The sequence below is a fragment of the Castor canadensis genome, chromosome 5 (assembly GCF_047511655.1).
Source record: "Castor canadensis chromosome 5, mCasCan1.hap1v2, whole genome shotgun sequence".
In the NCBI taxonomy this organism is placed as follows: Eukaryota; Metazoa; Chordata; class Mammalia; order Rodentia; family Castoridae; genus Castor; species Castor canadensis.
This window is the reverse complement of record NC_133390.1, coordinates 84947307-84961705: the sequence shown is the minus strand read 5'-3', so window position 1 is coordinate 84961705 and position 14399 is coordinate 84947307. Positions and strand designations below refer to the sequence as shown.

At 46.5% G+C, this 14399-nt stretch overlaps 1 protein-coding gene across 7 annotated transcripts in view; it reads left to right on the top strand.

The window, feature by feature from the left end:
• Window positions 1-13865, top strand: part of Vps8 (VPS8 subunit of CORVET complex) — a 309569-nt gene extending 295704 nt beyond the window's left edge. For all 7 annotated transcript variants that reach the window (XM_074073616.1, XM_074073619.1, XM_074073618.1 and 4 more), the window contains 2 exons: window positions 9808-9888; window positions 13222-13865. In XM_074073616.1, coding sequence (XP_073929717.1) covers window positions 9808-9888; window positions 13222-13371 — 231 coding nt within the window. In that variant the 3' untranslated portion in view covers window positions 13372-13865. The remainder of the gene's footprint in view (window positions 1-9807; window positions 9889-13221) is intronic.
• The last annotated feature ends 534 nt before the right edge of the window (window positions 13866-14399 follow it).

The following is a 14399-nucleotide window of genomic DNA, read 5'->3' as shown; positions in this document are numbered from 1 at the left end:
TAAGATACTCCTTTCATGACAAAAAGAAAAAGCAGTTATGAAATGACATAATATACCCTATCACAAGACTTCTAGTTTGCATAGGACAGTCCTCTTAGCAAGGAATGAGACTGGGCGTCCCAGCCTCACTGATGTCCGGCTCATTTCCCAGTACTGTCATTTTCATTTCTGCTGGTAGTGTTTCCACCCTCTGTCCTGTTGTCAGTGGATAATGACAATTCTGGGTGATGCCTCCATTACAGAGGAGGTGGCAACACTCAGCAATTATTTGTTAATCTGGGAGTTTGAGCTCCCCATGCCAGTGAAGCAGTTAGGTTAGGATGGCCAGCTCTTCCTAATAGCAATAATCCCTGTCAAGATAATAGGCAGAGCCAGGCGCTAGTGGCTCACTCCTATAACCCTGGCCCTTCCAGAAGCTGAGATCAGGAGGATCATGATTCTAGGCCAGCCTGGGCAAAAAGTTCACAAGACCTCATAGCAACTAATAGCTGAGTGTGGTGGTGAGCACCTGTCATCCCAGCTACAGAGGGAAGCATGAATGGGAAAATCTTAGTCCAGGCCCACCTGGACAAAAAGCAAGATCAAAACTAACCAGAGTTATAAAGGGTGGAGGCATGGCAGTAGAGAACCTGCCTAGCAAGCACAAAGTCCTGAGTTCAGACCCCAGTACTGCCAAAAAAGAAAAAGATAAGAGGCAGGCAGGCATTAATAAATTTGATCAAGTTGCTTCATTATTTATCTAAAACTTGAAACTACACTTTGTAGTTCCCTAACAATTTCTTTTTTTAAAGCATGATGAGATCATCAGCTTTTGTCACCACAGATTTTCTCTAGGTTGTTGCCTGTCAAAGCAGATTAGGCAAGGAGTAGCCAGCTGTGTGCCAGTGTGGCATATGGGTTTCAGACACTGCAGACCAGTAGACGGGCATTTTTGTATATGCGAGAGCACCAAGTAAGTGAATAAAACCAAACACAAAAAAATACTGGCGTTCCCTTATGTAATGGCTGTGTTTAATGGTGCTCACCTTATGGGTGGCATCCCAAGGGGCCCTAGTGAGCAGTTGGGCGGATACAGAATCAGCCCCCCAGCAGACAGGCAGCTCAGATTGTTTGTGAGAAGCCCAATATTGCCTTATACATTTACAGCACCTTATGTTGGTCACAAATACGGTATAGTGAAGCCACCCTGTCTCTTACAAACTGCATTTTAACATGTCTGAATCTTAGTTTCCTTACATACAAACTAGAGATAGTACCTCTACCTCACTGGGCTAATGTTACTTCAAACATGAAAGGAGCTAGCTTAAGGCCAGAGATCAGGGCAATGGAAATGTATGTTTTCTTCATTTGCCTTCCCTTCCATTCTCTTACAAGGCAGGCCATGCAGACATTTTGTCCATTTTATGGATGACATAGCTGGCATCAAGGATATCAACACAACTAATTACTGTCACTAAGGAGTAGTGTCAGCCAAGTCCAGAGTTTCTTCTGTGATGGCACACAGCATTCATGAGCACCCAGTGTGTACACAATACTGTCTACATTGGACATGAGGCCTCACACTGTCTCTGCAGAGCTTCTCGTTTTCTACATAGTTGACTCTCACTAGGTCTCACACCAGCCACCTGTGAGACAGAACCTTAATAGCTCCAGTTTGTTCCCTCCCTTTGCATCTCTCCCTTCTTCTCTTCTTTCCTTTCTCCTCCTCTCATCCTTTTGTGTAGGCCTGCTGGGATGAACTTTAAATTTCAACAGAGCAGAATCAGGAAGGTGGTCAGAGGCCATCACATCACACTTATAAGACTGTGGCTTAAGCTTACTGACCAAGGCCAACCCTGCTCTGCTCCTGACATGACCTTTTGTTCCTTGAAAGTGACTTTTTGTCAGGCTTCCTCCAGACTGAAACTGAGGCCACTGCAGGCAAAAAAAATCTCTGGAACCGGACTGCCCCAATTCAGATCTGTGTTCTGCCACCAACCAGAGTGCCCCTTGGCACAGCACCAAACCCCAGGTCCTTAGTTTCTTCAACTGCAAAATAATAACAAAAGCACCTATCAGGGTTTTGTGATGATTGCCAAAATAATACATATAAAGCCCTTGAGACAGTGGCTGGCCCACAGCAGGTACGTGTGCACTGTTGCTAGTGGGGAAGGGTCCTTTTCCTCCTTTTCATATCTCAGAAGACTTCAACCACCGTTTCCCCCTTCTATGAAAGGTCACTCTGTCACTATCATTCTAGTGCTCCCTGCCTGTTTTCTCCCTTCTCTCCAGGCAGCCTAGCAATTTGTCTGCCTGATTGATTAATTTCTATTCTAAGCCATTGTTTGCTGTCACCTCTGGAGAATTTGGAGGCATTAGGATATGAGGAATGTGAGGGTCAGGTACTCGATCAGAGAGCAAGCTGTGTTGTGGTGGGAGTTTTCAGTAAGATGCTTTCCAGAGGAAAGAAGTTCTGGTTTGTTCTTATCTCTGAAGCCAAGGTTCCATTTTAGGCAAAAGCTGTAAATGCTTAGGACCTCTAGTTTCAAACAGCTTGGGTGATGGTAAAATTCTGGCTGAGAGCTGTATCAGTGGTAGAATTAACAGATTTGAAACTGAAATCACAGGCAGGCAGGAGGTAAGTGAGAAATATGATTCTTATTCCATTCATACTACTATAGCAAATTACAGCAATGCCTTAGAAGTTGCCTAGAATACGAAAAAGACTGATGATTGTGTGGTAGAATTAAACAAAGCATCCCTACTCTCTCTCTCTCTCTCACTTACTGGGTTTGACTTTTCTTGTGTGTTGGCGTAAGGTGGTGATCAGGAAATGAAATGTTAGGATTTGTATTTCAGGGTCTTATGTGTGATAGAGAATAAGAAGTGAACTGTGCACCCTGTTAAGAGGAACCCAGCCTTCGAGTGGCAGTGGATTGTGTTGTTTTCCTAGAGCGGAGCTCAGTGTGCTGGTTAAGAGTCGGTGGGTCCTGAAAGCCCTGGTTTGCTTTCTTCCTTTCAGTAGATATAATTACAGCTCTCCCATCCACAGCATTGTGAGTCACTGAGCTTTGCAGTGTTCTGGCGCAGTGTGTTCACCCCATGTCTCTCTTCCTGGGGCTCTCGTAGATCATCAGGACTTCATTTTCCATTGGATTTACTTTAATGCTGAATATTACAAGGTCATTTCCAGGGCTGTCGCTGTGTCTTCCTCTAATGTTCAGCTACAGTTTAATTTTCAGTTCTTATCACTGGACTTTATTACACGGGAGAAAGAATTTTGCTCTAGCAGATAGCATCAAATCATTTTTCCTTCTCTTGGAACTGGAAAATCGTTCCTAATCCATTCTATGTTGAAGGGTTAAGCAGTCTGGGAGTGGTGGGAAGGGCGCTGTATCGTTTATGGATTTGCCAAACTGAGATTGTGTTCAGATCTTGTTGCCCCCACTTGTATTTTGTTCAAGGCACTGATTTGGCATATAGGTTTCTGTATACTTGCTAGCATGTATAGACTGAGTCTGTTATTTCCCTTTAGGGCTATCATGAGTCTTTGTGACAGTGCCTCTAGTTGGTTGCCCCAGTTTGCTTCTGATTATGCAATAAAAGCCACAGTAAGCTTCAGTAAACATTATAATTTTTCCTTAAAACTCTCATGCCTTAACTGCCTATTATCTCATGGTGCCCACATCCTACCAAATGGTATAATGTGGCCCAACATGGCACTGCCCTGCAAGAAATTGGAACATAGACCCTGTGGAGTGATGTGGCCTGTTCAGGTTACACAAGGTACTGGTGACAGGATGAGAGCTCAGGTTTCCTGATTCCCAGCCCACTGTTCTTTCTACCCAGCACTTGTTATTTATACTCTTGGCATATAAATAACACAGCCACAGTAATCGTTGCTGCTTATTAAATATCAAATAGGCACCAGAACCGTGCATTATTTGTAATTCTCACAGTAGTCCTGCAAAGCTGAGTTTTACAGATAATGAAACTAAGACTGAGAGAAGCTAAATACCTTGTCCAGAGCGAATGAAGTCTGTCAGAAGCCCAGCCCTTGCTCTTCTGCCCTGCAGAGAATCTGTGGAAACTCCAGAGAATAAGAAAAGTTGCTTACTTGCTCTCCCCTCCCTTCATCCATTTGAACAGCAGATAATTACTCTACAGCTGCTCTGTGCCAAGCACAGTGCTGGACACTGGTTATCAGGCCAGACAGGTACCGGGAGCTCTCATTTTCATGAAGTTTTCCCATTCTCTGTCCCCTCAAACCTCTTCCACAGCACCCCCCAACTAACTCCCCCTCCTTGCCAGTTTTGCCTGTGCCCTGTGCTTTGATTCCTCCTTTCTCTCTGGGTTGATAGCCACATTAGGATGAAGTGTGTGTGACAGTACCCAGTGGAGACTGGCTCTGTGCTCAGGGCTGCAGGCCCTCTGTGCCCTCCAGGTACCAGCATATAATGAGAACTTGGAGGCCTGGACATGGTTGTGCTCTGCATGCACTTCCCTTTTCATCTTCTCTGCCACTTCATGTGGTGTAACTGTGACCATTATCCCTATGTTACCAAAACAAACACCAAAACCAACCACCTCTGAAAGAGCAGGCAGCTTGCCTAAGATTGTGTGCTAATAACTGCTGCAGCCAGTGTTGGGGCTTCAGCAGAACTCTAGAGCACAGACTCCTACCCCCCAACCTCTGTAGCATCACAGGCCCTATGGGACAGACCTTACCCTGGCCAGCAGGCCTCAGTCATACCTAATGGAAGCATGACAACAGAAAGAGTCCCACTTATTTGGCAAATTGTATCACCTTCTTAAAGGATTAGTACTTGTGTTTGTGACATTTAAAAATAATTCTTTCCCTAAAACTAGATTAAATAAAATAAAATTGATAGTTTGGCTGAAATACAGAACAAAATCCAAGTTCTTGAAAATAGGAAGAGAAATGTTAGGGATTTCACCTGAGGCCAGGAGAGCAAGTTGCTCTCTGTTATACCTAAAGTCAACAGTTCAGAGTAAACCAGGAGAAGGGATTGTTTAGCAATGTTGGTTGAACATTTTTGAGGTGATGAACACAGAGAATACAAGGATGAATCAGACCCTCAAAGCTATAATTTCAGGGACATGCTGATGGTTTATCTGGACTGTGTGAGAGCATAGCCCTGGCAAATGCAGTTATCACACTTTAGTATCATTTCTAAGTTTGTGTATCATCATGGGAAAAGATGAAATCTTTTCATGGGGTCTCAGTGCCCAGAATCTGTGAAGCATTGAATTCCTCTTCACTTATTATTTATCTTTGGACCCCAGGGCCTGATACAGTAAGGGCCCAGTCATATCTGTTGAAGTATAGAACTGAGTCTCAATTCATGAGGCTTGGAGGTTGAAGATGGGAGCCAGCCCAGCAGCTGAGAAGTCTGCACAGGAAGGGCCTGGCCAGCTGCATGGGCCTTCTGTGCACATCTCCTTTTCCAGGGGTTCTGCCCCACCCACTCTTGCCCCACCTCTTGAACCCATTAGGACCATGGAGAAGAATATGGTGATACAGAGAAGAGTACAGAAGATACAGAGTGCACAGCTGAGTGATTTACTGTTATCCCTGATGCTTTCTTTTAAGAATGCTCTCTCTTATTCCAGGAAGGATTTTAAGGCAGATGAGCACCTATGAGGTTCATGGCACATCTGCAAACAGCTTTCTCATTTCTTCTCAAGTGACTTATTTCAGATACTTTACCCCAGAGACATATGTGGCTATGGCCATGCATGGGCTGTCATTGTTTTATAGTACTTTGCTTCCAGAGGGTCCCAGGGCAACCCCAGCAGTCATCCCTGAGGGCAATCACTGGATGCCAAGATGATGTCTTGAGTTACAAACTGTCATCATCAATTACTTCACACCCATGAACAACCACATGTTCTAATTTCCAAGGCTCTCATCATTGGAAACCCCTAGAAATGGCAAGGCCAGAGCTCAGTGGCAGTTCTGCCCACTCATGTGGGTGTCTAAGTGGCACGAAAGATGAGTCTCCCCATGTGTGTACACACATACCTCAGCATGCATGTGTGCTCATAGACAAGTCTCCCAGCCTTTTCTTCTTCAATTTTCAGAACCCTATTTGCTTACTTATTCAGTAAGATTCACAATAAACAGGTGGCGGGACATTCTTATCTTGTTAAACTTTCTTGATAAGGATTGCCAAGGCTCATGTGAGCTCAGGGAATGCTGAAAACAACATACCTAATTAAGTATGTTAGAAAACTAAATGCTAATTAATTAATTAGTTGGTTTGGTATAGTTGAATCAAGAGACAAAACACCTCCAGCAGTCTCCAGCCACCTCAGCTGTCCTGTGGTACAAACAGGAGCCCTGGTACTTGAAGTGCATAGGGGATTGCACGAGAATGTGTGGATATCAAGCCCCATCCCAGCCCTACTAGCCAGAATCATTGTGGGGTTTTCGTTTGTTTGTTTGTGTTTTCATTTTTGTTTTTGATACAGGGTCTTACTCTGTAGCCCAAGCTAGCTTCAAAATGATGACCCTTCTACCTCAACCTCCCATATTCTGAGATTGTACGTGCGCACCACCATGCTCAACCAGAACTCGCCTTTTAACAAGATACCTCAGTGATGCTTATGCACATTAAAGTTTGAGAAGCACTGGGTCAGACAAACGTGGATTGGACCATCATTTGAGACTTCTATGCTCCCTGCCTCAGTGAGCACACTCCCAGGGGCTAACACTGTTCCTTCTGTGCCTGGAATAGACCCACATGCCACGTAGTGTTGTCTAGGGGCCTGACAGTATGATTCCATTTTTAGAAATAGCATTCTCTACCTATAATCTGACATGACCTTCACTTTCCTAAAAAGGTTTGAATTGTTTCCAAAGTATATCCAGTACTATAAAATAAGAAAATCTAGATTAAAAAAAAAAACCCATATGCCTGGGGGAAATAATATAAAACCAGGGGTTGCCACAGCATATAGAAATGTTTGCCACCAAGTCCCATGCATTTGCTGCTTCTGTGTAGCAGGCCTCTTAGCTCCAGTTGAATTCCCTAGTAATAGAAACAAAAAAACCCCACAAAGCCAGGTATAATGGTATACACCCATAGTCAGTTCAAGGCCATCCTAGGCAACATAGTGACACCCAGTCAGAAGGAAGGTAGGTAGGTGGGTTTTCTCAGCATGGGATCTGGTAGAAATTTCTTCAATACATCTTCAAAAGTGGCCAGCACCACCTACATTTTCCATCTCATGAACTATTATGCACAAAATGACTGTTTAGTGAGATTTTGTGCTTATAATATCTCTTCAAGGCAAAGGAGTGGTTTATATGAGTGCCTCTATAAAGAGAGACCTTTTCTTATTCTTTCTGCTCTGTCATTTGCTAACTTGGCCTTTGCAGCATCCTTTCTAATTAACCTGCTTCACCCTCCAGTGCCTTACCTGGTCCCTTCTATACTTGTCTCCATCTGGGCACTTCTTATTAAACCCTCCCCACCCATCACCATGGACTGAGCAAAGTGCAGCACACACACAGTGAATGGTCCCTCCTTGTATGAAATGGTGAACCACACAGCTGAGGTGTTGAATGACCTGTACAGGGTGTGTGCCACTAGTGATCTGATGCTGCCTTGCTTCCCAGCTTGTGCCAGCAGTGCTAAAGGTACTAGAAAAATCAGATGTCAGGACTTTGTTTTCCACTGGTAAGTGCCTCAAAGGTCATCTTTTCCTCTTTGTGATTTTATTTGAGCTGGGTTTGTAGTATTTGTGAGACCTTCAGATCTTTAGCTTAGAATTCCCTGGGCATGTTATATACAGTCTATCAGAAGTATAATGTTCCATACACTTTCTCTTCAAGAATGTAAGCCAGGTGCAGTTGCTCACACCTGTTACCCAGCTACTCAGGAGGTGGAGATCAGAAGAATTGCAGTTTTCAAGACCATCCCAGGCAAAAAGTTAGGAAGACCCCTCTCAAACATACCAGACATGGCCTATAATCCCAGCTACTCAGGAGGCAGAGATAGAAGGATCAAGGTCCGAGGCTAGCACCAGGCAAAAATGACTGGAACTGTGGCTCAAGCGGTGTAGCACACAAGGCCCTAAGTTTAAGCCCCAGTACCACCAAAAAAAAAAAAAAAAGAAAGAAAAGAAAAAGAATGTGATGTTTTCCCTGCCAAATAATATTAAGGACAAATATTTCTTTAAAAGTATCAAGTCAAGGACTGGAGTCATGGCTCAATCTGTAGAGTGCCTACCTATGCAAAGCCCTGAGTTCAAACTCCAGTGCCACCAAAAAAAAAAAAAGGATCACAACAAGTTTAACATTCTCAGATTATAGAAGGACCCTCCATGTGTCTGGCAAAACCAGAAAAATGAATGAAAGAGAAGCCCAGGGGGCCTCCCCTCTTCCCCTTCTCACTTGGTCACCCTGCCCTGCTGCTTTCTGGATCTTCAAACCTCCTCTCCCTAGCTGGGAGATGGAACTGTGGTAGCTGCCTGCCAGGCCATCAAGATGGGATCTTACATAGTGCTTGTTTCCATCCTCTTAGCCAATAGTTAAGGGAAGGAAACAAAGCCAGTCTTAGAAAACAAGTGACATCTATATACCTTTTCACATTTCTATATATCATGCTTTCTGAGGTTCAGATCCTTCTTGGGGGGCTTGGACATACCAGGACCTTTCATTGGGAACTTTTGAGGATTTGGTGGGAGACCCACAGGAAACTTTTAGCACATGGTAACTCTTGTTAATGTAGTATTTTCCCTGGGTCTCCTGCAAGGGCTTGCCTGTGACCAGCATGTAGCTTCAGACCACATTTTGCAGCCCCTGGCTCCCTTAGCGTTTGCCCTGCCCACAAACAGTGCTCCAGTTGACACAAGACCCTTCAGCACTGAAGCCCATCTTTTCACACACACTGGGCTCAGGAATTCTTTTCTTTCCTGCTTAGAAGGAAAAGAAAGACATTTTTATACTAGTCTTATACACAAACATGAAAACCAGTTTTAACCCAGGGTACCTCCAGATTGTAGTGATAAAAGCTTGCATATGCTGAGCCTTTGTTTGGTGCCAGGCACCTCATACTCTCATATCCCATTGAGGCTAATTTTCCATAGCCCCATAAGGTAAGCATTACCCACTCACAGGTGAGGCTCAGAGCAGTGAGGTGACTCGCCTAAGGCTACATAGCAGGTTAGTGTGAGAACTAGTGTTCAGGTTTGCTGACCACCCCCCCATACACACACAAACACATCACCTCTCTCCATGTGTGAGTTGGACCAGATCCACTGAGGGGAAAACCATAGCATTGACTCGAGCCACCACAGTAATGGGGAACAAAAAAGACATGAGAGCACTTCGGCTTCCAGCTTTATAATGGAACAGGGAAATGATGAGGTGCCTCATTTATAATGCATCCTCATTACTATCACAAAGAACAGCTACCTTTGTGGATACATTAGGTGGTGAGTGTGGGGGGATGCAAAGCTGGGTGAGCAAAAAGTTGTTCTGCATAAGAGATGGCAAAAAGGGTTCCCAGAGCCCTTGAAGGAAGCTCATGAGTATGGGAACTTTAGAGACCCACATTGGGAAAAGGCCCACAGAGAAGTCATGTTGGGGACAGCACCAAGGAGGAACTTCAGAGGGACACGCCCATTTCTAAGGAATGTCAGTAAAATCTCTCTCCCTAATTGCTGGTAACATGGATTGCCCTCCGAAGAATGAAGGGCCACCATGTCCTGCTTCACTCTTGGTGCAGGTGAGGCAAGTTCAGAGACTAACCACAGACAGCCACAGGAAATTATTAATCTTGCCATTTTATTTCTCAGGCAGCCTCAGAACCTGTCCTGGATCCACAGCAAATCCAAGCATTTGATCAGCTTTGCCACCTCTACCGAGGAAGTTCCAGGGTAATATTTGTGTGGTTGTTTAATTTTTTATTTCTTTCTTTATAATTTACTGTTTTGGAAAGGCAGAGTCCTCGAGCCCTGCTCCTAGCCTCCTTCTTAGCCTGGAAGGGGCTGTGCATCCCTGCTACGGCCATGTAGCTCATCAGCCCGGCTCCCAGGGAGCGCTCAGTACTTGGCAAAGAGGGCAGAGGCAGTGGAAACATGTCTGTCCCTTACCTACCATGGCCATGATGACACAGAAGGGCTTCTCTCCAAGTGGGCAAGCCAGAAGCCTAATCCCTCCTCCAGGAGGCCTTTGTTTATATCGGTGACTGCCACGCCTGCCCTAAGACCCAGCCCTCCTGGGCATCTGCGTTGGTTGAATTCGGTATTAGCACCATGAAAGACCAAAGCCAAATAACAGTGGCTTAAACACTGAAGTGTAAAATGCAGGTGCTGGGCGTCTGCCATGAGCATCCTCCAGATTTCCTCTAAGCTCATGGTTTATACTTGAATGGTTCAGCATGGTTGCTCCAGCTCTAACCATCACATCTGTATTCCACCTAGCAAGAGGAGAATAGGGATCAGGCGAGTAAGCTCTCCCTAGAAGTTGTACACACAACTTCCACTTACCTCTACTGTTCAGAATATGGCCTAACTGCAGTGGAGATTAGTTAGCAAATCTCATCTTTATTCCAGAAATCCAAGGCTGAGCTCTTGCTCTCCTATAACTGTGGGAGAAGAGTACAGATTTAGAGAGCCACTAGCTGTCACTGCCACATGTCAGGTGTCCCAGTGGGCACTCAGAAGTGTTCTCATTGGTTCTCTCAGTCTGCTCGTCCTTGCCTGTGTCTGCCTCCAGGAATGGCACGTGTCCCATCCAGTCTTCATAGCAGAGAAGCCCTCACTCTCCATCCACTTACTCGGGAGGCCCTGTTGGTATCCTCTCCGCTCTTCCCCTTCCCTTCCAACTGCCACTACCCTCCAGTCAGGTCTCCTTGTCACTACAGGGTGACTGCAGATCCTCTGAGTAGTTAGCAACCCTCCTGTCCCTTACCCATGCAGCTATCTGGCTCCACTGGGGCCTGATACGGCCTTGCTTATAGTCATTCTACTCCCCTCCCAAAGGAGGGACCCAGGCCCTGCTACCACCTCCACCCCCAGGTCACCCAGCCCGCTGGTTTCCAGAGCTTGCCCCATAGATCTGTCCTGTGCTCTACCTCAGTGCCTAGGCACCCTACCTCCAGCCCATTCTCAGGCAGACACCAAGGAAAAGTGACGTTCTCTCTGAGAGTTGGTCTAGACAGAAGTTCTTGTTCTAGGAGACTTCTCCAGAGGTCTCCTGGACATGGTGCACCAGCTTGATTGAACAGGTGTCACTCCATCCTTTCCCAGCTGCAGCCAAGCTCTTCCCAAGCTCTTCCCAAGAGCTGGTGCTCTGGACCTTCTAAGAACAATCTTCTGCTTCCAACTGCTGAGCCCTTATTCAAGGCCTATTGATTTCCTGGCTACTAAGTGACAGAAGGAGAACATAGAAATCTCTTTTCTTGGGAAATAGAAAACAGTTTTTGTGGTTAGTCTTTCTACCCCACACCAGCACTGATCTTTTCCAAGCTCTGTACGTGATCTCCTCGCAGACCCTTCCTTCACAGGCAACCAGGCAGCTGAGAGGGTCATGAAAGAGAGCAGGCAGCACAAGGTGGAGTTCAAGCAGAGAGAGGGGCATCTCTGCACTGTACACAGCATCAGTGGGGGCCTGGCGCATTGCTTGAACCAGCCTCCCTCCGGTGTATCCTTGGCCAACTCAGGGCTCACAGTCAGAGTGTAAACATGAGGTGACTGAGAGGGCCTGAGACCTTGGCCATGTTGCTGAGCCAAGACTTGAGGCTGGGTTAGTTTTGATAAAGTAGCACTTAGAACTTAGGGACCTTCAGATAATTCCTCAGTCATCACAGTCACTGGTCATGTTCTCAACAGAAGTGACAAATGGGCCTGTGAGCCTTGTGCCATTATTGCCTGTGTGATGGGAGACCCCTTGCCAGAGGTCAAAGCAGATAGGAGACAGTGTAGGTGAGCAGGGCACAGGAGACAGGCAAATTATCTCCACAGAAGCCAGAACTGTAGGCAACTTGGCCGAGCTGAGCAGAGGTTGAATCCCACCCTACTGGTTACTGCTGGAAGACCTGGGCTGAATTACTTAACTTCTCGGGGTTGTTGTGGAGGATTAAAAATAATACCCATGTGAAGCACCTAGCATTGTGTCTAGCACTGAAAAGACACTTGATACCATCACCTGAGGTTTTCAGAGGTCCCCAGGCACCTCTGACATGAGGCAATGGACCACGTGGCTCTGAAGTGTTTAATGGCTCATTCATCACAGTCACCCTCTCTTCAGGGTGACCCCCACAGGTCTGGCCTGTATGTATGGTGGTAGGACACAGTGCTCCATCTCCAGGTCCCCATCCACTCTTACCACAGAATTTGCATCTTGGCCCTGAGTGTCCCTTCAGGTTAGTGCTATGGGTGGGTCCTGGTGATTGATTTCTTCTGCAGCAGCCACTTAGTGGGTGAAAAGCTCAGGCCCCTGGGTGTGAATTCCTTTCTTCTTAGACCATCAGAACATTTCAAGTGCCAAGCTGTCAAGATCAGCTTTTGCAGAAAACCAGTTTAGGTGAGATGAAGCACCCAAGGGTGGAACCTGGCTTCCCAGCGGGCTGGCATGAATGTCTTTCCTGACCATTCTGCACCAGGCAGGTCCTCTAGAACTGAGCCACTAAAAGACAAAGGGTATGGCCCAGGCTGCTGGTGGATATATAAGGCTGGAAATAGGAGTACTCATTTGAATTCGAATTGGTAGCTGAGCATCCATTTCTAGCTATCCTGGTTACAAGAGAGGGATCAGAGGCAGCAGTCATAATTCAGGGCCACACACCCCACAAAGAATGTGCCAAGAAGAGAGCATGGAATGAGACAAGCTTGGAATGGAGAGCCCTTGGCTAAGGGTGTGTCAACAGAGAGAGGTGGCACCAGTCACACACAACAGCTGAAGACGAAGCAGTCAGGGTGTGGGGGCTGGGATCTGTAGGTTCTGCCTGGCCAGAAAGCAGTTTGTGTGTCCCTAGAAGCCAACCAGTCCGGTCTCACTACTGAGTGGGGAAAAATGAAGCAAACTTGTCACATTACTTGTTTGTGAAACACAGCCCTGGGATCCAAACCCAGGATTTCCAGTCATCCTGCAATGTCATACTGTCTCCTATGTAGCCAGGCAGGGGAACATGGGACCTCTCCACCTCAGTCCCCACACATGGTCTCTGTCCCCACAAGCTCGCCTGACGTATGTCCCCTTCTTTGCAGCTGGCTCTCCTTACGGAACTCTCCCAGAATCGCAGCAGTGACAGCTACAGGCCATTCAGTGGCTCTCAGAGTGGTCCTGCTTTCAACAGCATCTTCCAGAACGAGAACTTCCAGCTGCAGCTCATTCCCCCACCAGTGACTGAGGACTGAGGCCACCCCAGGGCACAGCCCTGAGAGCATGGACATACCAGGGCAGTGGAAGGGGTTCTGCACAGGCTCAGCCTCGCTGCCTCACACTCCTGCGCAGAGGGTACAAGAGGGACCTCTGTACCTGGGCTCCCACCCACCGTTCCCAGTGTAGACTGTATGCCTGTCTCTTTCAGTGCTGTCGCAGCCTCAAGACTACCAGACTGGCCAGTTTTGTTTTGCTTGGAATGTCACATACCCCTGCCCAGCTCTTTAGAAAATAGTGTTATGCCCTTTGGGACTTTTTCCTGTTTCCCCTGAAGCTTGGAGAGTAGGTGGAGCCTTGCTGATGGCATTGGAAGGTAACATGGAAGGCATCCCTGTGGGGCAGAGCTTTCTAGGCTGCAGTGTGACAGACACAGCACTGGAGAGCAGCACCTGCCTTTTGATGTGTTTATGCTAAAACCCATGTGAGTGACTGACTTGCACTTCCTAACAATAAACGTCTCTGAATCCCGCAGGCCTGCTAACCAGCTCTCAGTCTGTCAAATCTTGGACGATGTTTAGTGGCATGGTGCCACAGTTGGATTTTTGTCAGCTCCGGGTCAGGGACCCCACCTCTGTTCAGACAAGCAGCTCTACACTAGGTTTCCACTGTACACTCAGATGCCCCGTTTCATGGGTTCACTCAAGAATGATCAGGCTCTCATGGACGATGCTAACCAAACCCACAGAAAACAGGTGTGAACTAGATCTACATAGACTTCTCATAGAGAGTAGGTCCTGCTTCTGCCATGTGCTTGCTGGGATCCTGAGCCAGTTACTTAATGTCTCTAAGCCTCAGTCGCTTTATCAAATAGAGCTGTTAGGAAGACGAAATGAGACCAAAAATGTAGCACACTGTTTTGCAGGTACATGGTGAATGCTCAGAAATGTGAGTTCAGCCTTAATGGGACAACTCCTCCGGAGGACTGGCTGCATAGCACTGCCTCCAGAAGAGGGGGTGAGGAGGCTCTTCTGCTCACACCTTAAGAGAAATGGTTAAGCATTAA